This window comes from Anopheles funestus, chromosome 3RL (genome assembly GCF_943734845.2).
Source record: "Anopheles funestus chromosome 3RL, idAnoFuneDA-416_04, whole genome shotgun sequence".
NCBI lineage: Eukaryota > Metazoa > Arthropoda > Insecta > Diptera > Culicidae > Anopheles > Anopheles funestus.
The window spans coordinates 56419550-56444552 of record NC_064599.1 but is presented as its reverse complement, the minus strand read 5'-3'; the positions used below and the strand labels follow the sequence as shown (position 1 = coordinate 56444552).

General features: G+C 41.1%; 3 protein-coding genes across 3 annotated transcripts; 2 read left to right on the top strand and 1 right to left on the bottom strand.

Annotated features, from left to right (window-relative positions):
- Positions 1-478: 478 nt before the first annotated feature.
- LOC125770213 (venom serine protease-like) lies at positions 479-2992 on the bottom strand. Its single transcript, XM_049439597.1, has 3 exons — positions 1833-2992; positions 1658-1760; positions 479-1594 (listed from the first exon to the last, which is right to left on the bottom strand). Exons 1-3 carry the CDS (start codon positions 2286-2288, stop codon positions 966-968), a joined length of 1188 nt encoding a protein of 395 aa, XP_049295554.1. The 5' UTR covers positions 2289-2992; the 3' UTR covers positions 479-965.
- On the top strand, positions 2972-4464 carry LOC125770212 (venom serine protease-like). Its single transcript, XM_049439595.1, has 3 exons — positions 2972-3322; positions 3398-3719; positions 3793-4464. Exons 1-3 carry the CDS (start codon positions 3080-3082, stop codon positions 4413-4415), a joined length of 1188 nt encoding a protein of 395 aa, XP_049295552.1. The 5' UTR covers positions 2972-3079; the 3' UTR covers positions 4416-4464.
- A 233-nt stretch (positions 4465-4697) lies between these two features.
- On the top strand, positions 4698-16290 carry LOC125770190 (uncharacterized). Its single transcript, XM_049439555.1, has 6 exons — positions 4698-5279; positions 10698-10882; positions 11085-11681; positions 12566-12835; positions 14777-14947; positions 15029-16290. The coding sequence occupies exons 1-6, from the start codon at positions 5231-5233 to the stop codon at positions 15308-15310; spliced, it is 1554 nt and encodes a 517-aa protein (XP_049295512.1). The 5' UTR covers positions 4698-5230; the 3' UTR covers positions 15311-16290.
- Positions 16291-25003: the final 8713 nt, after the last annotated feature.

Genomic DNA, 25003 nt, shown 5'->3' with positions numbered 1-25003 from the left:
CAATTGTAACTCATTGTAATGGTTGACTGTTTTCACCACTTCAAGCATTGTAAATTGTTCATTTCAAACACAGGCTCCATTAATTTTCTTCAAGAGAGTAGGTAAAAACTAAGGTAGGAGAAGTAACATTGTTTACTGCACACAGTTTATGTGCGGTGAATGCAAATATTCCACTACAAACTCAAACAGTTGCATATTTCAAGCAGGGGATTTGTCCTAATATACGTTTTTTTGGGGGGCAATGGTCACTTATTGGTATTGGTTCTTCTTTTAATTATAATTTCTATCTCTATTTCTTCCTACGAGGTGTCAAAAACGGTAATAGGAAACCTAATGTTGGAAAATACTACGAACAATCATTATAAATCATTATTATTTTAGCTAAGGGTCTCCAAACTTTTTATAAGATCGTTAGATGGAATAATCGTAGCTGAGGGTCACTCATAGGTCATCATGTGCAATAAATGTAATGGGTCCCTACCGTAGTTTGGAGAACTCGGTTCTAGAAATTCAAAATTACTAGAGATTTTCCTAAGTCCCAAGGTTTATATCTCATCACATATTGATGTTTCTACTCTAGTAATGTCAGGCGTTTATTGCCCAAGATAATACATTAACTCTAGTTTCAACTTCAAAAGCAAGTCATCTGCTCTAAAAGTCTTCTAAATTTATTACAAATTTTAATCTGTTCCAGAGTTTTGTATACTTTTGTTTGTTCTGCGCATTCTTCTGAATCAACTCGTCTGTAATAATTTTAATTTGCTATAGTATGTTAATGCATAAGTAATTGTACAACATAAGTTTTACAACTTCACTACTTTTTTCAATATATAATTCCCTTTAGGTCCTTGTTTTATTTTGCATGTCTTTATTAAACTACGAATTGTTGGTATTCTGGAATTTCTCAGAAATTCCAAGCCAAAATCCACATAATGACCTCGTCTAAAGTACATCCAATCGTAAAACTACTTCTCACAGAATGTGTACCCGGTAGTGCTCGTAATCCAATCCAGGTATGAAGTAACTCTTGTGTTCACACTCGGAAAGCTGGATGCACAGGCCACTCCAAACCCTACCACACCAACCTCGTATACCAGCTGGCTGTTAGGATCGGTATAGTACAGTGGACCGCCAGAATCGTTCTGGCAGGTATCATTACCAGCCGCAAACGTACACATCTGTGATTCGATGATCGTACGCGAAAGTTTGGTAGAGCAGCTGCTAGAAGTCACTACTGCCAGCGTTGTCTGGAGCAGCTCGGGTGATTGTGGTGCACCGAAATCAATCGAACCCCAACCAAGTGCACTGAGTCGAACGTTATCGAAGGTGCTCGTGCTAAAGCGGAACGGCAGACAAACCCGACCTACGCCAGGATTGAAATCAATTGCATTGGTAGTGCGCACTAGGGCAATATCGTTTGTTTTGGCAGTAGGATTATAGCTCGGATGGGGAGTGAAAGTGGACACCAGCATAAGCGCCGCATAGGGAGTGTCGGTACCGACTTTAACATTCTGATCACCCACCAGGACAGTTGTATTGGAGACCGATCTCGTCAGCAGACAGTGAGCAGCCGTAAGCACATGTCGATCGGTTACTGCAAAAGGAATATAGGCGTAAGGCTCCAAGACTAAGAGTTGCTACGTGAGGATGTTCTTACCAATCGTAGATCCACAAAATATGTTCTTCGTAGGTACATCCACCAATGCCGACATCATCGGGAACTCATTCGCTTGCGTTGGGAAACCATTCACTATGCTAGGCTACGCTCAGGAAGATACAAAATAAAGATCACATGTCCCCCCAAAAAACACACCTGCTTGACGAGTACCTACCGTCTTGCGACGTCCACAATCACAAGGGATCTTGACTGCCGTTATCTGACAACGGAACCGTCCACCGGCAGTGCTAGTACTACCCAACAATGCCACCACCAGCTTATTGTACGTGCTCTGCACATTGAATGTAGTCGTTCCACAGCGTATTTGGGCGTCGGCAAGATTTGCATCACCGGTCAGCGAAACGGCCAACTTGTCATAGTAGCAACCAGTACTCGACGGCAGATACATGTCGTAACATTGCGCGTACAGATAGTGTCCCACCGGTGCATTTACGGTGTACCGACACTTTGTGCCCGGTGTGTAGTAGTTGGAAAACTTGGGTGATTCGATAAAGCTCGTCTGACCGCTGGAGTACGTATACGCCAGATCACACGTACCGTACTGCCCAGCGACAATCTCAACCAGGGCCAGCAGTATCGTAATGCTCGCCTTCCAACCGTTCTGCATCATCTTCTTGAAGTTTGGGTTCGCCTTCTTCGCGTGTCGTTACACATTCGATCGTATACGATCACTAAACGGTATGATCGATGAAGTATTAGCATTTTAAAGTTTTCGGGGGCGCTAACGCAATCGCGACCCTCTCGAACAGCTCCGAACGTCAGCGTGCTGAGGTGTACCAACTGATCAAACAGATCGAACCACGATTGGGCTCGTGTTGTTATGAAGCTCCCTAGTCTCGACGTGAGTGAAAAGAACGTTGTACTTTTACAACAGCTACTCTCATTCATAGTAGGTACGCGACGATGCACTAGACATTCGCTCGACAACATTGCCAATAATACGAAAAACAACTCAAAACAACTCGCACCTAGTATGCTCCACTAAACAACAACATCTTCCGGATATTCGGTAGCATACAACAAACGGCAATAGAACAAAAAACAATCAAATTGAGGCCGACATCCATTTCAAAGGTCATTCAAATCGTTCTTCAAAAACACATCCCCTATTTAGGTGAAATCAGTTAGCCGGTTCTTGCTAGTTCCACAAAAACATGTGTTTTGAAAATTACAAAATATACGTGCATTGTTTGCTATCTTCATCCAGCCAACATGGATCGATCAAGGGAGGGAGGACAAGTCGGTGATAGCACCCAGTGGCTATGAGAGAAACGATGTACCAGTGAAGATAATAATTTGTCTTGTTTTGCCTTTATCGTGTACAACCTCTACACATCTGTGTCCTCACTTTTTCGGCTTTGCGCGAAACTCCACCTAGTCAGTCCGTTCCGCTGTTTTGCAATGGACGGAAGCAAGGTTCTTATCGCGGGGCTTTACGCTCTTTTTGCCGTATCATTCCCTTCTACCGATGCCCAATTTACCGGGTGCGATAGGCAGAAGACTTTCACGGCCGGTGAAGTGTTTTACGTGGAGTCACCGAACTTTCCCAACTACTACGCGAAGGGTACCAACTGTCGGTGGCAGCTGACTGCCCCGGTCGGGAACACGTTCTACGTCAACTGCTATGATATGTATCTGGCAACGGTAAACGAACCACTTATCGGGGCGATCTTTGCGTTACATTTCCTTATCATTCACTTTATCGCCCAATCATTTTAGACAACCGGATGTACGGCGGATCGGTTGGAGATATCCCTCCAAAATGATCCTACTCTCGTCTACGCCACCAAGTACTGTGGACAGAAAACCTTCACACTTGAATCTACTGGTAATCGGGCAGTGTTTGCTTTACGATCGACTACCACGTCGACAGGAGGACGGTTCCGGTGTCAGGTCGTGGCACAGGCACCACAATGCAGATGTGGATTGCGCCGAACATCGAAGATCGTAAACGGTGTACCAACGCTCGTCAACGAGTTCCCAATGATGGCCGGGCTGGTCGATACTACATCACGCTCCCTCTTCTGTGGTGCTACGATTAGTGAGTTCTTGTCGCTTAGCGCGCGGCTAAACCAAATATGATAACGTTTTTTTTTTATTTTATATATCTTCAGTTTCTGAGTATCACTCTGTAACAGCTGTTCACTGCATGAGGGGACGTAGCATCTCGGCAGTAGGGTTGCTGGTTGGTGATCATGATCACACCATCGGTTCTGACACTAGTTATTCGGTGCTGATGCGTCTCGCCTCCGTTACGAACCATCCATCGTACGTGGCCAGTCCGTCGCAGAATGATATTGCGATCGTTCGTACAGTTGATCGTATCATCTTCAACGCTGGTGTAGGACCCGCTTGTCTACCAATGCGATTCGCAAACTCCAACTTTGCGGGCTCCGTCGTTGAGGCGACTGGCTGGGGAACGATGGACTTCAGTGCACCAGCCTCAAACGTTCTCCGGAAGGTGTCGCTTAACGTCATTACTCAACAATCTTGCCAATCGTCTTTGCCCAACATTTTTGCCTCGCATATCTGCACCTACACGCCCGGCAAGGACACGTGTCAGTACGATTCGGGCGGTCCACTCTTCTACACGTCCGGTGGCTACGTGTATCTGGTCGGTGTTGTCAACTACGGTACGGCTTGCGCATCTACCAAACCGTCTGTCAGCGCCCGAATCACTTCCTACCTGTCGTGGATCCAAAGCGTGACACCGGGCGTTACCTACTGCACACCGTAAAGGGAAAAACAACGGATGAAACGATGAAATTAAATACACTTACTTGAAATTGCAAATGAAGCAGTTGTTCCTTTGGAAATATACTCATTTGCTACGCGACACCACATCTATCGGGGGAAGATAAAACGTTTGATCTTCGCTCGTGCGGATGAATTTGTTTATGTCAATGAACTCGGTTAAGCAAACGTTCATTTGCGTAGCTTAAAAAGACTTGTGCGCATGCACACCCACATGAACGGTTTGTTTTGAACAGTGCGTCTTCTGCGCAAGGTGGTTTGCTTTCGTTCTGTAAATCACCAATACCATTGCATAGCGAAAGATTTCATTTGATTTATTTGGGATTGTATTTTTAAACTGACATGCATTATTAGCTTGTAAAAAGGGTTAATACTTTTCCAAATCGTAATTGACTTATTCACAATTCTTTTTACCTTATATAATTTTTGTTTTAACAAGATCTATTTTTCGTTATATTAGATCTACACAATATACATGTACATCCTTTACCTTTTCCACTCTTTTAGTCTGTACACCACCAATAAACACACAACCTCGCCTTACTGACCACCACAACCGTCTCGCTCACTACGGTCAAGAATCGATGAACATTTCACGTTTCGTACCGTAAAAAAAACATAAACGACCGATAGTTGATCGCGGCTCAGTCGGTCGCGAGTATTTGCGCATGCAAGATCACGGTAAATCTGTGTCAAAGAGCAAGTGATTAAACAACTTTTTTGTTTCGCTACATCAACGGTGCAACAGTGGTTTCTAGTTGATGCTTTCCGCGGTAACAGATATCAGCTAATTCCACCATGACGCAAGCTGTTAATGCCGGCTGGAAGCTGGATAGTGATGATAGAGGTACAGAAAGGAGTAAAAAAAAAATAAAAAAAAATGTTTAGTTCAACTGTACCACCTTGCTGGAAAACTATACACAGGGAGGCTCCAATCGTGCGATTTGTTACACAATTTTCCTCATCCACCAAACGCGTCATGTGAGGGCCTACAGCGATTTCGCAATTTTCGCCATTTTCGTACCTACCGTACGGTCAGGTTTTGTTTTTTCGGTGCCGTATTGCGTGCTTGTCGTATTTTTAAACCCACCCAAAAGCCGGTGATGAAGTGACCGTCGATGCGGCCGATGCGGGAAAAACTAAGGAAAAACACAACACAACGGCACACGTGTGTTTGTGTGTTCGGCGTTGCAATCTCGGCTTTACAGCTGTGCTATAAACGCCTCTCGAACACTATACCGGTGACCGTGAAATGGCTGTGAAAACCGGAAAATTTAGAACAGCAGATGAAACGTAAAGCCTACCGGCGGTGAAGGAAATATGTTTGGTAACGTGTTTTCTGCATCAATCATATTGGTCGTGTGGTGAAGTTTAACGGGGATAATTACATTCCAGTGTAATAGTAATGGGAATGTAGTAATAGTGATGTAATTACTCCACATATTAAATTGTGAGCTGTAACAGTGAACAAGTGAATCGTGGTAATTTATCAAAAATTTAATAAGCGTTGTGAGAAAACTTTTGATTAATGATAGTGCGATGAAGATAAGTGTACTACGAAATAGGAGCAATTTTTCAAAGAAATTAAATGACATTTACAGGAATTTTGATGTATTTTAACTTTTTTCCTTCAATGACGCACGGGCGCACGTCGGCTATTTCTCGGAGGCCCTAAGCGGCATGGTAATTGGGGCCCCAAACTATAGACGGTCACACCGTTGATAAACTGAAATCAACGATGTTTATTTTGCATTGATCCATTATAACCGATCGCATGAAGTCAAATTTATAAAATACTGACCGGGGAGGTGGGAGTCATTTTTTAAGGCCCTAACTGAAAATCTTCGGGGACCTAAAACTACGCTGGCGATGACGAGGGGGGAGGAAGGAGTTAGGACCGTTAGCAAATACACCTCACAAACGTGTGCATTCCTTGGTAAACGTTCGTTCTCGGTTTAAAGGGGCCCCGGCTGTCCATATCATTTCGTGGAAAACGATCGTTCTTGGTTTAAAGGGCTGTCCATATTATTCCTTGGAAAACTATTTATTCTGGGTTTTAAAGAGGCCCCTAGTGTTCGAGTTGCAGACAGTAGCTTCATGTACTGAAAAGGGGGGGGGGGGCAGCAGCCACCTACACCGCCCACCGTTACAACCGCTACTGACTTTACCACGTAGCCGGATGGTCAGTCCTTGCTCCGAGGAACGGTTTGGATGGGAATTGATCCATGATCAAGTCGTGTGGACAGGATTTATTTATTTTTTGTATATTTTTTAGGGCAGCCCGGTGGGGTATGTGATAAACATGCTATCGCATACACCACCGGGCTTTCTTAAAAAATACAAAAATTAAATAAATTAATCTACTCTCAAGACCAAATTATATCCTGATATCGTCAATTGAATTAAACTCAAAAACATTTCTTTCATTTTCTACCAAACTCTTGAAAATCACTCTTTAATCATTGAATATAATCATAGTTCGTGAATTTAACTACGTGATAATTACTTTTACGGCTATAAAGAACATTATCTTACAATGATCGCTCATTTACTAAATTAACAAGCCGCCACCCATCGATGCGATTCTTCATTTATTAAAAATATATTCAATAGAACTCATTAGCATGAAATCGACAAATGTATGTGACAAACGGTTTCTTCACCACGGAACTATTCATTTCATCCTCACACTCCAATCAAAAACCCGAATTCAATAATTACTGAGAGTGGTAAATTCAATTTGCACTACATGTGACTCTCCACTACTGCACGTGCGCCATCCATGTTGAGGAAAACGAACTAAATTTTCCACCACGTAATGCTTACGCAGACATATGAATACAGGTGACGACGCACGCGAGCGCCCGCAATCAGTACGTACCGCGGTGTAGTTGTAACTCACTCACCGAGTATCCCGAAAACGATGATGTTCTCCAGAGGGCACGTTTTACCTTAATTGAAGGCATGGAAAACTTTGGGCCCACCTTTATTTTGTGGCACACAACCCGCAGCACCCTATGGTACAGGCTTTGCTAGGCTAGTGTATCTAATGGCATAGTGCCGCCTAAATTACCGCCATTGGGAACCTCTTTGTCCCGGCCATGCTCTTCCCCCTTTGGTGGTACCGGTACCGAGGAACCCTGGATAGGGCCAGCGAACGACTCTCAATTCCCGCGGGTGCAATAAATAGCGAACGTCGAGGAAATTATCCTCCATTTTGCTGTAAGACCGGCAGCGTGCGCTCTCGTAAATCCGCCGACAGGATGGCGAATAAATCTTGATATACCCGGGCGGATGTGGATATGAGTGGAGTTATAAAGGAGTTTAGGAGAGCGCGAAGGGTATGTGGTCCGTGGCTCTTAATCTACCCGGAAGTGTGCCGGGCGTTTTTGGTGTGTTGGGTTGTGTGTATTACGAGCGAATAATTGTGCATAATTGCTTGCTCGATTCATGCCATTCGCCGGGTGAGCAAAGGATCGTTTTCTCCAAAAAGGGGACCGCGTTGTTCCTTTCGCGGTCACTAGTGGTTGTCCCAATTCCCAGGAAAAGGTCTCTTTCTTTTTTTTTTCAAACTACACGACACTAATAGAGTTAGAACAAGTCATTTGTGAGCCCTTACCAAATGACGCCGATAATTTCACCACAGACTCAGCCAAACTCTGCCGCTTTTGCTTCTTCACTTAGTGAAGCTCAACCCTTAGTCTAGTCAACATTCCACATCAAGCCGAGCGTCCTGGTCCAACCATTCCAATATCTATACAAAAACCAAAAGAGAATCGCAAGAGAGGGAAAAAAACAAGATCATAAATATACGCTACCACACGCCATTAAATCTTGCCCCACATGGCATCGCTTCACTCACAATCAAAACCTACCCCCTTTACGGGTTCTATCCCACCATCGGTAAGGGTTAACAGCGTACAAGTCATCCCGGCAGATGAAAGAAAACGGAATCGCCTCCAATACGACTTCCTTCCCAAGCGTCAGCGGAACGACGGATGGGCTCAAGAAAGCCACTCCGAGCCTTCGTACCGGCGCAAGAGAGGGAACATAAATTATGCACAAGCTTCGGAATTACACTCGCAAGTACACCGAGGTGGATTTTAAATAATTTAAGCAAGCTTTTTCCACCCAACATTCTCCGTGTGCCGGAAACAATGAGTGCCCGGCAGTGGTTGTGCTTCGTGTTCATTGTATTTACCACCGCACCGTGGAAAGTATCTCATTCTTCCATGATATTCAGGGGGCAGGGAAAATGGAGTGTTTTCCTCCCTTCTCTCCCCTCCACTCTGCAGTCCTTTCACCCGCCGACCAAAGTTTCATCAAAGCGCGCGAAAAGTCATAAGAAGCTCATTTAATAAGTTTCGTACCCATAAATCCGAATGTTAACGAGGCCCGAAAATGTTTCCCCTCAGAAAAAAATCTCACCTGAGCGCACGATGGAAGCGGAAACGATTGTCATAATCTTCAAACCGGGTACGAGGGAGGGGGCACTGAAACCCCTTCAACACCGAACGGGGTACACTGGCACTGACAGTGTGCGGGAATCGTTATGAGTTTTTCACAAAAATTACCACTTTTAAAACAGACACCTCCCACGTCCTGGTGCTTTGGGGGAATGTATCCCTCCGTGATACTTTTCTCTTCCACAGTGAAAGTCGAGCAGTTTCACTTGGCGTTAGTTAACGCCATGGAAAAATTTCTTTTTCCCCCTCCCTGTTCTGGTACAGTGCGCACTTTACAAGCCATATTTACCCACGCTCATTTTGTCCCGCTAAAGGTATGACGTTGTTAAAATCATAAAAAAGATTGCCGAAGAATGTAAGCAGCGCGACAAATGCTCTCTTTAAACGCTTTAACCGTTCTTGGGAAACTTAACAGAAGGTTTATTTTGTTTTTGGTATACAGCGGGGGAAGTTTCTCTTTAAAAGTTAGACAGTTTGTTGACGATTTCGAAATAAGCTTGAAGGTACTAAAATACCATAAAAACAGCTCGACTAGTGTTAAATTGCAATTAAAAAAAGTGGTCCGGTCTGTTTTCTAACAAAAAAATAATTAATACTGTAAACTCGTCGGAAAACGATAAGCAGCAGCACAGATATTCCAACACTAAGTGTTTCATGTTTTATCCCATCGGATTCTTCTCTTCCACTCTCTTTTCTTTTTGTTTTTACATCAGGTGTTTCTATTCACGCGATTTTCATGAGAACGATGGTAGTACTATTTCGTAATAATTTATTTCACCGCTCTGTAACAACTATGGTGCCCTTAGCATATACCAATCCGTTGAAGGTGGAAATCACTAATTGAAGAAAATTAAATTAATTTTAAATAAATTTGGTAAACCAAAAGAGAGAAAACAACTCACTTTGGATGATAATGATGTTCCAATTATAGCGCATTACCTACAATGGGTTGAGATATATCAAACCAGAGTTCAAAATTAAAGAGATATTACATTTATGTATGCTATAACAGCTTTAAAGCTTTAAAAAAATAAGGAAATAACCAAACTATATCCAAACGTCTTACACCCAAAACGCCTACATTTATGCAATACGCTTCAAACATTTTTCTGATTAACAGCTTGTATTTGCTTAATGTATTTGTGTAAATGTATTTGCTTATAATATAAGGCTCATTTCTATTAAACGCTAACATCATTTCTAATTTGGCTTTTACAAATCCCATTCCCCTCGACATTGACCGGGTACTAAATTCGTATCAAAAGAAATTCACTTTTAAGTTATGTATCCCTGCAAAATTATGCATATTCTCAAGAACCAAAAAAAAACGTTACAATTTAATCATAACTTTATTTCTCATAATAAATAAGACACGCAAAATCACTACGGTGCTGTCCACCTGTACCACAACCACCTGTATTGCAAAATCTTCACCAGACACGATAAGCACCTGAAAAACAAAAACCAACTGGATGATGCTACTTGTTCCTCTTATCGTCTTTATTTCAAATTTATTCTCAATTTATTTAACTTCACTCGGTGTGCGTGGTACGCGAAACGTTCACATCGGACGAGTACCGTGCCTGTGCCAGTTCCATCTTGGTGTGCACGGTACAGTTCCTATCCCAAACTTTCCTACCGCTATGATTCTCCTTCTATACCTGGACTGCAACGGGACAGGAGTGCTACGAATTGGAATTATAAATATTTTATTCTCGTGCCCTTTTTTTCCGTTGCATGCCCCAAACCGCTCCATCGGCAAATGGCGAACTACAATCGTGCCCGAACCTGCTGGACAGCGTGCTATATCGAGGTGGATGAGAATGAAGCGTACGAGAACGATACCGTTGCCCGGTCGGATGAGAACGATTCCAAAAATGATGACCCAGACCATGGCTGGACGCAGTGGAGTAATTTACCGGATCATATTCTCGAGCGCATCTTCTCCCATCTCACCATCAAGGAGCGATACTACGCGAGCCTGGTACGACGATAATCCCAAGCGTGTCTCTCATCCCACAGTAGAGGATGTTGCTGATGATGGTGATGATGATGATGATGATGACGATAATAACAATGATCACCTGCCTTACCTTGGTCGAAACATTGGCCCATTGGTGGTGGTTGTGGTGTTTGCGCGACCGATTGATTAATTGTACACTCACGGTTTTCTCTCGCCTCGACAGACCTGCTACGGATGGTACAGAGCGTTCTACCTGCCGCACGTGTGGTCTAACTTTCTGGTCGAGGATGCGACGCTCGGTCGGATGCGATACAACTACTATTCCGGCTGGCAGCCCGTACTCGATCACTCGCGCCTCCAGAGCTGTCTCCTATCCGTGGGCCATCTCATACGCGGGCTTGACTTTCGGCCGCAAGTCAGCTTCAACAACATGTTCCAGTTCATGTCGCTCATCTCGTGGGCGATGGAGCAGAACGCACGGACGAGCGGGTGTCCCCGCGAATGGGTCGGCTGTGGTTCGCGGATCCGTTCGCTCAATTACCTGTTCCCGTGCAATATGGCCCTCAGCGAGGATCCCGAGTCAATCAAGCTGTTCGGCACGGGCGGTCAGTTGCTGGCCGCTCTCAAGCGGCTCATGCTTTGCCTTACCAACCTGCAATCGCTCTCACTGGTTGACCTTATACTGGAACGGTACGAAGCGAACCATCTGCTGGACGAGGTGCTCGAATCGTGCTGTCTGGTGCTGCGCCGTCTCTGCCTCGTCAACGTTACCTCACACCACTGTCCCATCATGCACATTGGACTGTTTCTCAATCTACAGGTGAGTGATGACGTTTCGTAACTAAATTATCTTCCAAACCAGTTCATCCCAATAGCCCCGGGAGCGGGGTTTTTGGGTGTAGTTCGTTTCAAGGCACAAGGTGAAAACTGATACCAATCACCATCCAGCACACGACATCATTTGCCGCTAGTAGAACCGACTGTCCACCAAAAACCCCGGTTGAAACGTTGAGCTCATCCGGACGGATCTCTCAGCCCAAAAGGATATATTGTCAACGAATCGTTTTTCATCCCCATGTCCAAACAATGCTGATTCATCGTCGGAACCGTTGTCCAGATGCATGGAAAACCTTAGAACGGTTCCACGTGCTAACACACCATTGGCTAATTCCATTACTTTATGATTGTGTGCCACACACCGTCTAGGCCGCAAAAGTGAAAAACCCCCGCAAAAACCCTCGCTATCTACTTTTCATCATCAATTTCATGCCCGCTTTAACACAAGGACACAAGGACACATTCGAAGCAAGGACAACAACCAAGAACGCCGTACTGTTGTGCACTGGAGTATACTAGAGTTCTTCATCGTGTGCTGCTTGTTGCCTAACTTGCAGGCGCTTTAAGCCCAAGACCAATTTGCATAACCGTTCAATTTGTAACTCGTCCGTATCCCGGAAACCAACCCAGCAAAATGCATTGTGCGTATGTGTGCGTGTGTGTGCGTGTGTATCTGTTTGTACGTGTGGCCAAGAGAATTGACTCACCCAACCGGGAACTTATTATTGACTCACAAACACACACACACGCGCACAAGACAGATATTTAATAACCGAAAACGATTAATCACCCTTGTCATCGTCCGTCCGTTAGTTCGTTTGGTTCATCCGGTTTCCATTCTTCTCCTTTCTCCGGTTCGCACCCCAGATACTGGAAGTCTCTCCGCAAAATGTTGACGACGACGTACTGACACTGTTAGCTGATTCCAAGGTGAAACATCTCACCCTGCTGCAGAATCGCTACACGCCGCCTGCGCTAGCCATCAGTCCGTGCTCCGCGAAGGCTTGGCTGACGGTACGACGGGATAACCCGAAGCTGCGGGTTCACCTGCGCGTCGAGTCCACCACCAACGCGGTGATTCTGCTGCAGCCCGAGGCACCAGTCGCCAGCATGATTTATCAGACGCCCAAAACAATGGTAACTATAACCTGTCCGTGTTGTATGTACCGTGTCCTTGTCTTGTCGCTTGTCGCTTACCCGATGCTTTGAGTGTTTGTCATTGTTCCGGTATGGACAATATGTCTAGGTCTGGCTGATTGTTTGACAGCGACAGCGACGGTACGAGCATGGGCCGGCGCTCGAATGGAATTTATTTAGTAACAGCTCGAAGACGTGCCGACAAAATGGTGACAATAACCAGCCAAATGTTATCAGTTTTTTTCTTCCCACATGCACATAGAAGTTGTCCGTTGATGAAAAAGGATTCGAACTCCTTTTTCTCTATTCGAACAACGATAATAGTGAAGCTAAAGTTGGGTAGAGTTGCAACCCAGTTGCAATAATTATTTGTTTAATTGCAATTATGTCTGTTAGTTGTAAACATTTAACCCACATCATCATCCTTGTACAAAAGTTTTATTAAACAGAACTCCAAAACTAACATACATTTCATTTATTTCTACTACAGTGGGTAACATAACTCCATGCTCATCTCAATTTCGCCACCTTTGTAAAAGCCATGAGACTTTTGAAAAACTGGTTCTAAAAAGTATTTACATGACTCAAAGTGCTTTAGAATTATTTCTGATACTTTTAAAAAAAATTCAAATTATAGCACGTCTTAAAAAAACGAAGTGTCGTTTGAACTCTTGAAACAAAAAGATCTCTGAGAAAAGATCTTGAAAGACTTCAAGAAAGAAAGAGATGTTGAAATGAGTTCTTAAAATTATGCAAAATGTATGATGCATTTTTTGAAGATTCGTGAAATTTATTACATATTTATCTCTTTAAATAACTTATTTATTTATTTATAATTCCTAACCTCAACAACCAAGTAGGTTGTTGTGTTTGTAGCTATTAATGATATTGGTTTATCGATTATTATTTAATCAATTATGTTTTTAATTATTTATTTATTCATAAAATAAATTGGTTAAAATATTTCCAATGCAATCACACCCCGCCGAGTATTATAGCTATTTTAAAACCTGTTTTTTCATAACACTGATTTCCAACGATTTTATTTGCACAGTATAAATTTCTCGTTTGAACAAATATATTAGGCAAACAAAAATTATACATGCATTCTATTTGCAATATTTACCAATGACATTCACATATGCAAACACGCAACAAAATGTACGTCACTAACATTGCGCAACAACTTATGTGTAGAATGAAAAAAAAAACCTGTAAGCGACTCGTTTCATAGCTATTTTATGTAAAGTAAACCACTCCTGGAACTAGAACTCTAGGTAGCTTTAGAAAAGCACAAATACTCACATACACAATCTCCACTAAACAAAGCGAAAAGTATTCGAGTGCAAAGCAAATAATAGTAACCGCACCGCACAAACCGCATCGCCACACCGGTTAAGGTAAACAGCCGTAACAAGCGTAAACAAGCGCCTCACGTCGTACCGTACCCGAACCCCTAACGATTGCGATAAATTATTTTCCTCCCTATATGGAACCGCAAACGGAGAGTGAGCTATGGCGGGCAGGCTTACAAACTAACACGAATATGTTACATGCTTTTTGGGGGATGGGGGGGGGGGGGGGAAATATGGAAAAGCGCAAATAACAAAAAAAAAAGCTTGAAAAAGGGCAAATACAGTTCCCACCAATGAAAATTCGTCCCGCTTTTCCCGAGATGGAGTGTTAATTAAGTTTTGGGTTGATAGTTTGTTGATTATTCGTATTCATATGCATAAAGGATTTGGCATCACAGTTTCCAAACACACACAAACACACACCTTGTCTCCACTGTCTTTTGAATGAGTTTTATGCCAAATGCACCACAGACACATCGCCAGTCGGTGTACAATGGAATCCGTATGCAACAAGCAGCAGCAGCCGGAAACGATTGCCGGTATAATTATCGTGATGCTTTTATGCAGAATCTCTAATCTCTTGCAGATTACTTCCGACCAGCTGGTAGCGGCCGTCGATGCTTACAAGTACACGCTGACCGTTTATGGGCATGAACAGCTGCCGGCGGTAGAGTCACCACTGGACGGTGAGTTTCAGGAACGGCCGGATAGTTTGTTGGTACTGCTCGCCCGCTCCTGCCCGGGACTGAATGCACTGGTAAGGGATTCAGCCACGTTTAATACGTCAAACAATTGTATCTACTCTGGTATCTGGTTCTCTCCCCATTGTGCTACACAGATGGTACGTGAATGCATCTCAACCGCCACGATTCTATTGATTGCTAAATCGGCTCAAAACCTGCGTCATCTCTACATCAACCGGGCACAGGTCAGGCTCGGCTGTGATTGGCCCCGAAGTCCCGACTGGACGGATGAGTTTTACGCGTGGTTACAGACAACGTCCGGATCGCTGGAAGCTACCGAACGGGAGGTGTCCCGCATACTAGACCATCCTTACTGGCATCTGCTATCCGTGGAACAGTTCCAGATGGCTTCACTAATGCGACATGTAGCTTTTTGAGGTGGCATCATACCATTTCTGCTGTTACAGTATACGGGTGCTGGACACCAATTACCGCCAAACACGCCGAGGGGAGGGGAGGGAAAGAACACGAAAAAGCAAAAAAGAAATTGTACGAAAAATTACCCACCCTTTTACACTGTTTCGCTCCTTTCATGCCACCTACAAACCGTGGTGGCGAAAGAGTTTTTAATTAATCAAAAATAATTGAACAATTTTTCTTCCCAACCACGGGATCGAAAGCATGAAGTCGAAATGGCGCACAAATGCGGGAGAGAAATTATATTATCCGCATTAAATAATTATGCTGTTCAGCTTTTTCTCCACCAGCTACGGATGAACCGTACAAGGATGTCCGGATGTCCTAGCGGGGTTTTTTTTTTGTTCAACCCATCGGTCAAACATTAGTCACACGCTGCGGTACTGTCGATGAAACGGTGAAGGGTGAAAATTCTTCAAACTAGAAAAACACTCGTGCGCACACACACACACACGATGGCCAGTTAGTACCGTACGGTCGGTACAATCCCCGGCTAGCCGTCGATGGTGCAAATTATCCTAAAAACTTTTCCGGCTTCATTATTCACGACACTTGCCACCTACTGGTACCGAAGCTCGGTAGGGAAACGATACACACGCGAGCATATTAAAACAAGGTGCAATGAAAAATGCATTCATGTCAGCAAAACTTTTGTTGGTGCAAACATTGGTTCCCCTCGAATAAGGATTCGTTAGAATCGTCTCATGCCACACCGGACAAACGTCCATCGATTCTCCCATCCTACCCGAGCGACAAGGGTAAAGAGAAAACTACTTTTCCTAGAAACACAAACACACACATACACACAAATAAGGGAAAGATTTTCGCTGTCGGTAAAACTTTATCATTTGGGGCCAAAATTCGTCAGGCACTTGAGCTACGCCACCGACCGGGAAACTAATTGCTAACTATTCAATAAAATTTTACTATCACAAACACAGCGGTGCTACAAGGGGTGTTGTGATTGTCAAGGCTAAACTTTCTCACTTGCCTTAAACGACGTGGAAAGCGGCAAATGTTGATGACGAAATTGATGATGATGATGCTGAAGAAAAAAAAGACTTTGTCGTTTTTTTTATAATCTCTTTTGTGGCAGTTAAGATTGCAGGAGAGTGAAAAATAATTTTGAAAACTCTTTCAATTTGTAGGTCACTTTTCACAAAAACGTCTTGCCAAGTGTTGAGGAGTGTATCAAAACTTTCAATTAACAACCAATGAACACCTCATTAATCCGTCGTTTGAGTTGATGTTTGCTCATTAATAATTGTATTATAGTCATTTTACTGTGAATCTACTCAATTGCTGTTAAGGAGAGATATACATACAGTCAACAAGGGCAAATGATTGGCAAAGTTTACATGTTCTTGAAGTTTAATTTCTCAAGAATATCTGATAATAACTGTAAATCAAAATACTCATTAATAACGAAGTTAGAGTTGTTCTTCACTGGTTGAAGGTGTTTCTGTCTTTCTCAAAACTATATTTGTGCATATTGTCAAAAAAAAGACCTTCACGGAAACATAAGACCCAATCGACTTGAAATTATCATCCAGTGTTTGTTCCACAATTTACTTGTGTTTAAATAGATCCGTAAAATTGATTTTTCTTAAAATAAATAAAATAAATTCAGTAAAACCTTCATCGATCGCCAACCGAAAAATAGAAACTTATAGAACATGAGTAAATGATACGATCCGTACCTAATTATTGATCAATAAAAGTTTATATATTTTTTTTCAACGGTCTTAAAAAGATCGGAAAATATATTCCATCAATCAACTATTTGTCGTTTTAAAGAAATTTTAATTTATTTATGATATTTCCTCATATGTCATCACACAACATCCGATGCTCTAAACAATTTCAGAATTTCTACAATTTATTAAAGATTTATTTTTTATCTTTTCTCAAATGTTCGTTATGGGGAGCATTTTTAAAGTATTGTGAATTGCTCGTTTTACGAAAATCTCGTGAAAAGACTTGTTGCAATGACAATCTAACATTTTTGAAATTACATGATTTTTTTTGAAAACCTGTTAAGTATGTAGCACAAACAGCCGTTTAAAGAATATAAAAAAAGATCGGTCAATACGGCAATTTAGGTGTTTCTTAAAAGCTCCCTTTCTCTCTCTCTCTTTCTCTCACTCTCTCTTTCTCTCTTCTTAATAGCGTAAGCATTAAAAAAAGGGTGCATAAGAGAATCTTTGAAAATGAATGATGAAAAAGAACTTAAAACGATTGTTAACAAACTAAGCTGCAATTTGTTCCTTAAGAATTGTAAAACCTAAAAAATTACATCTGAATCCCTTCTTGCCGCCATGCACCAATTTACTATGCGCTGGTGTGCGCCATATTACCAAAGAAATTCCTAAATTGCAATCAGTCTTCCGTTTGAACTTGTTTGAACTTGAAAGAATCATTTTTTTTCGGTTGCTGAAAAAGGGTCAGATAGCTAGAACCAGGTTTCCAAACGATGGATTCTCCCATCTCCAGAAGTTCTTGAATCTTGTAGAAGTTTCCGCAATAATATCAGTCTAACAGAAAGTACGCGGAACGAAGAAATCGTATCAGCTGAGTTTTTTTGTAGAGCCGCATGGAGGAGGCGATTTGAACAAACGATAAATCAGAAATCTTTCACAATTCTGGTCATAGCGGCCGCAAATAAAGTGATAGAGTACATATGTCCTTAAAGAAACTATTAAAAAAGCGTCATCTCTCTTAAATTTTGTTTGGACATAAGATAATATTTATCAATATTCATCAACAAAAAAAACATGAATGAACGTGTAAATAATGGAATACATCAACTACAGAAGAAAATCCACTAAGAACTATCAATTTATTTTTTGAATATATTGAAGATGCCGTAAACAAAAACATGCCTGTTTTAAACGACTTGTTGACTATCTACAGTACAAGTGTTGTAAAGAACAACGCGTCGTTGTGTACATGATGACAGATAGGCGCAGAACCAAACTTTATAGCAAGTTAGGAATAAACACTCATCACCACATGGACCTGTGACAGCAGTCGACATATTAGCCGCGAAAAAACTGTATAAATAAGGACGAAAGGCGCGCTTTCGGACCTCTCGGAGCTTCTTTCCTCATAGGAGACCTACAAGATCTTTAGTAGTTTTCTGCACAATAAAAAATTATAAAACTCTCTAATCATTAAAGTCAACGATACTTTTGTTGTGATAGGTTTTCATGTAAAACAAATGTATCATTCAACGTGGTGATTGGATGTTTGCCATAATTGGTCTATGTTTAACATATAGCGACTGAAGGTGACAAACTGTCAATTTGTATCGAATTTATATGCTGAAGAACAACATTTATCAAAAAAAATTATAAAATCAAATTTTGCTAATCTCTAATCAAATTTCTCAAAGCAAATTGATGAAAAAAAAATAAAAATAAAAATTTAAAGCACGCAAACAAAATAAATGTATGCTCCAAAAACAAAAAAAAAGTAAAATGTTAAAAACGTTAAGCGTTAAATTAAAGCTGTTCATTAATATATCACGTTTCAATCATTATCTTGCACATACCATCCCATCACCAATTCAACCTACGTTAAGAGTTAAATATATGTATTGAAAGCTCAAATAAGGGTTCAAAACCTCGCATTGTATACGCTCATTGCGTATGAAATAAAAATCTGTTTCATGTTTACACTTTCAAGCATTCGTTTCAAATTACTTCCTTTCAACCGATCGTCCCACCCATTATGCCTACCGCGAGCATTAAAATCACGCCCGAGCAAATACACGATACAAGGTTTTGTACATTGCCTATTTGCATGATTAATAAAGCAACGATTGATTGAACGAGTCGCGATGTTCGCATAAACGTATTTTTTTTTTGCTTCCCATTCTCACTGAGGAATGATGAGGAAAGAATCCGCATCGCGCAATGTTAGCGAATGCGTAAGTACTGAGTCACTTATCAGTCTTAGGGAGCTCATCAAATTTTCACACATCAATACCTTCCCAACAGTATGTTAACATCGTCTTCATGAATCATTTCCTTCTTGAAACCCACCCCTGTAGGAAAAAAAACTGTCCCCGCGTCGAACGGCGTTCATTGAAATGGTAAAGTTTTTCGATTTCTCGTCCATCATTTCATCGTTTCGTTTCCCTGTTCGACTGGTGAGAACTTTTACACGCCTCGTACGTCTAAATAACGCGGGTGTGTCGTAGCTCGTGAAAGTTAAGTTAAATTTGTAACTTCTTTTTTCCCCTCCCAACGAAAAAAAAAACACACATTCTTTGCCATCACGACACACTCGGCTCGGCTGCTTTTATAACATCCCATCCATAATGCATATTTCCATTTGGTGACATTCCATTTTTTCCCCACCCCGATTTGGCTCAAGAGGCAAACGAGCACCGGAATATGCTACAAACGGTTGTGTTTACAGATTTTACGGCCTATAGCATCGTATACGCACAAACAGAGAGAAGAAGAAAAAATCACACATTCACACAGAGGAAAGCAAAACGTCGAGTCCATCTCACTCGAATGATCTGGATGAAATAGGACCGTTTAAGTAAATATGATACACGAGCGACGACGAGCACTTTACATCAATTGCTGCGCTATTTGAACGCGTTGTCCTGTTGAATGTTTCTACTTTTTCCAATTTCCACTTTTCCACAGCAGGAAAATTCAATCAAAAGTTTTCGCTTTTTTATGCTGTATGGCACACAGTGAGAGAGAGAGAGAGAGAGAAAACGACCCGACTGTGACTCGATGAAAAGCGTAAACAAACCAGAGCGTCAAACTAACTGGCTTGATGTCGATGATTTATATGACACATGTATTTGTCAGCTTCAACTTCATACTTTTTTTTTACCCGGAAACATAAAAACACCCACCCACCTGCAGCCAGTACGAAGTGATTTATTTTTTGTGTTTTTAATACGAATCAATTGGTCAATTGGACATTGACGCTGTATTGTAAACATGTCGAATGATGTTGATGTTGTGGCCCAGCGAAAGGATAACTGGGGCCCGGGCCCGATACACATCAACGATAACAACAAACAATTACTTTTTTCCATTGTAAAATTACAGCCTTTGTTTGCATCATGCGTTATTACATCTTGATTTAATTGCATTGCTTTACCATAACATGGTTTTTGCTTCATAAATTAAACCTACGTTTTATTCACGATAACTTTACGCTGAATTGGCTTTTTGTACATAACAAAAAGGTTTTATAATGCTTTAAAGCAAAACAAAGGTAAAGCTAAAATGTGAAATGACTGCAAAAATCCTTGTGTTTGAAAACAGAATCATTTAAATAAAATTAAATGTGCGATCTATTGTTCATATCTAGCTATTTATATGAATCTAACTATTAAATCGCGATCAATCTAAAATATTAATAAATAAATGAATCAGAAGTACTTGAAATGAATAAATAAACCTTCTAACCTGTGATGTAAAAATGTTAAATGTAAAATTTATATAAAAATAAAATATGTCAACATTATGCTCTATTTTATTTTCAATTTTTTTCTGTATGACTATACGACTAAATGCCGTAATAATTAATCATAAATATTTTTTCTGCATGCATATCGACCTATGGGGGCTTGTTAAATGATCGACCAAACGCTAAAAAATATCACAAAACAGAGCATCTAGCAGGTTCTTGCCCGGTTAAGTCATGTCAGTTCCTTAACTTAAAAATCCTTTTTCTACATGTTTGTTCTAAAACGATATGTAATATATCGATTTTATTACATTCCGGTGCTTTAGTCATTAGACGAAAAACTCGTTATGAGAAAGGAGCTTTTCCACACGATTTTTATGAAAAGGGAAATAATCCATTCCTCACCGATTTGATAACGCCTTCCAAAGTTACGTTGGTACGTTGAGGACAATTGCAGAAAGCCTTTCCTTGCCTTAGTAACTCCATAAGTTCTTGGGGAGATAAGTCTCTCATCTGCTCCATTAATATTTCCCATTCCTAAACTATTAACCAACGTTACAAGCTCATAAACGGTTAGTTTATTGTGTCAATAGATCTGATCAGTATCTGAACAGTCCATATCAATCCACAGTTACCTTAAGTTTCAACTTTGTCTACAAAAAAAAAATGAATAGTTTCAAATTCAAATGCTCGTTATTCAAAATTTTGTTTATGAAAGATTTACTCGCTATGCAAAAAAACTCGTTAAAAGAGGTTCTTTCTTACAAGAGAAATTCACAAAAAAATTGTCATGATCTAGCTGTTTTATAAATATTTTAAAGTAATCAACAATAAAAAAATAATCCTCTTTAAACCTCTTGGCCAATTCATTGTTAGGCCTTTAAACCAACCACTTCAATAGTCTCATTAAAAAAGTTAATTGAGATCGAAACTTCTCACATTCAGCGATCACAGTCACATGTCAGGTAAGCAGTAAATAATTTGTTACTGTTTTCTACGGCAACCAACCACATTCAATAAAGCTGCTTTTTTACAAAAAAAAATCTACCAATTTTCCTGCTTTCCAAGCCTCTGTGTGCATTTCTTGCATCTCATCAGTAACCGCAAGAGACGTGTCGAACGTGCCGTTGACTGGAACTGCTACCGCATAACCCACCTTTGAGTTCAATTAAATTAATTGACAAAAATTCACACATTAACGTAAAAGAAAAGCAAACAACAAGTGTTGGGAAAAGGTTTAACGTGGCGCACCAGGCGCCTCCATTGTATTTGTACCAGGCGCCTCCATTGAGTTGTAAGAGAATGGGAAAAATCAATAAAAAAAAAGCATTACTATTTCGATAAGTTCAGACGAGTGCCATGTTCAATTGCGAGATATGCATTGATCCTTACAATATTCCACCTACGATTACAGTGACAACCTTTAAGCTAACGAATGTAAAGCACCGTCGAACCGAATGCACGCGTGTATAAAGTACATTAATTTCACCTTCCAGTGCATGCTGCTTTCATTCGGATACTGAAATCAGAAAATGAAAAAATAAACACACTGAACACAATCATACAAACAATGTATGCAAATGAAAGATACACCTTTCCGAACCGAATTCCGAATACCGATAGTCGGAAGCATACGAGTACATGAAAAACAGACCAAAAAAAAGAAGCATCGGAAAACAATTAAATTTTCTCTCCTGGATTTCAATTTAATTATCACCCATAAATCAAAGCCCACCAAAAGCTCCGGCCAATCGTCCGCACGCCGCTGAAGCGAGGTGAGTGTAAAAGAATTAAAAACTCACACAAAAAAGTCGAACCTCAAAGTGGAGTGGTTAAAAATCAACCTAATTTAAAGCATGTGCGGATGCTTTTTTAAATTTCCCTTTTTTCGGCGAGCCTCGGTCTGTATCGCACAACGAAAAAAAACACAACTACACCCCTAACTGCATCAAATCACTCCCCCAGCGAAACAAAGCATGAAAACAAAATGGCAAACAGCTTGAGCTCTTTTATTCTGCGTGCGCTTTTGTCACAACTTTTGTCCTTTCCCACATCGTTGTTGTTTCGTTATTTATTTTAATTTAATCCATTAACGAAATATCCTAGAGCGATCGTCTCGTACGTTTCCCATGCAGCATTTTGCCTGCGTCTCATTATGCTGGGGGGGGGTTGAATTTTTATGTACACGTCTGTAAAATACGCTTTATTTTGCAGTACCGTGAAGCACCGTCACGCACCACGCTTCATGGTAACATCATTTTAAAATGGGAGAGAATACACCAGAACAAGCTATGGAGAAAAACTTCCTCATTCATTGGGGGTTTTCCATCCCCAAAAAAAAGCTCAACCCCTGTACTGTCGCCATGGGTTTTTTTTTTCTTATTTTTTGGATGAAGTTTATTTGTCGCTTTCACAGACACAGATTACGATACTTTACGTACCACCGTGTGCGTACTGATTGAAAGACACGTGAAGAGACACGAGAAAAAAGGGCACCAAGAGCACATAATGAAATTTTCCTTTCTCCATGCATCGATGGCACGTGACCGTCGAAGTGTACAGCGCCACACAAGTGGAACACCGCTGCGGTAAAGTAATGAAACGCTTCACAAACCAATTTGAGCAAAATGCGAACTCGAGTGTGTTTGGTGTGCGGTTGCATTCTGTTACGCGAAGGTGCCATTCGACAAAAAACGACCATGCGCTAGTGACAACCAACACCACTTTACACTGATCAAACACTTCTACATATTATTTTATGCACCTCACAAAGAGCGAGTGAGCGGTGGGAAAAGATGATGTCCCGATGATTCCAGTCCCGGTCGTCAAAATGGGAGAAAGTCGCCACCGTAATGATCACCGCAATGTAATCGGAACGACAATTTAATGATGACGACCCGTACTGACGGTCACAAGCCCTGGGGAGGAGGAGGAGATACACTCACTCACAGGTGGTTCGAATGACAACGACAACACCCTAATTTTGCCAGTTGAACCAAACATTCCACACTATCGACTGTTCCCGATCCTCTTCCTTTATTTTGTCCCCCCATTTAAAGCACGCTAATGTTCAAAGAAAGAACCTCAAACATAGACACGGCCAGCAAAAAGGGACGTTCTGTTTGACATCACCTTAACCTTCCCCCAGCACGGGTAGGGGATTAGGATAATTTTGTTTGTGAAACCACCTTTGGCACTGGCACGCTAGTCGAAGCGGACGGCTCATAAATGGGTTCGCATTTGGGACACTCGATGGAAAATGAACGATGTGCATTATGTTCTGGTAATTGATTTTTGTAAAAGCTCCCTTCACCGAAATCGCGATGTTACTAATTAGGTATGCTAAAGGTTGAAAAGGGGCTACTGCTGAATAAATATGACTCTTTCGGTTTGGTTACGGGTTCGATGTTACTATAGGCCAGGTTGAAAGGTTTCATTTGAATAGAGTCGACTGTATACGTTAATTGAACAGCTTCGTAGAATAAAAGTAAGGTTTTTTGTTTTTTTTTAATTTAAATCGCTTTCGATTATAATAATCCTACTGCTTTACTGGAGGAATACTTCTTTTCAAACGAAAAATAAAAATAACTTTCATGCATACCTTTCTTTAAATGAGCGAATGTTATAATAAAATTACATCTACTCCTTCTCTCTTCCTGCCTCTTTTTTGTTTCCTTTTCTCTTTCTCTCTCTCTCTCTCTCTCTCTCTCTCTCTCTCTTTAGCTATCGGTTTAAAGATATACTAGGTATCTCTTATTCTAATCAAGTCTTTAGTACAGCCACCTTCACGATACAATGGAACCGTTCATATGTATGAATTAATCCAGTGCTTCCACTAACAGTGATACCTAGTTGTCTACCCAAATTTTTTATGTCAAAAAAAACTGATGAATCTGTTCAAAGCATTCCAGACTGACACATCGGAAACATTTTAAATTATTAAGAGGAATAACTTGCAAAGACTTACAAACGAAGCAGATTATTTTTCATGAGATGCAAAAAGTGCAAAGGATTTTCAATCCATCTAGCCAAATTCTATTTCTATTTTAACAGATTCTAGGTTTGTCAGATAAACTAGTGAATATCATAAATAATTATTGTCCTAAAATGTGCCCTTACAAGCTCTTGATACAAACAGTTGAAATCACAATGTTTCTACGAGGAAAAGCGAAATACTAAATTCAATTAGCGATTAAAACACGTAGAGG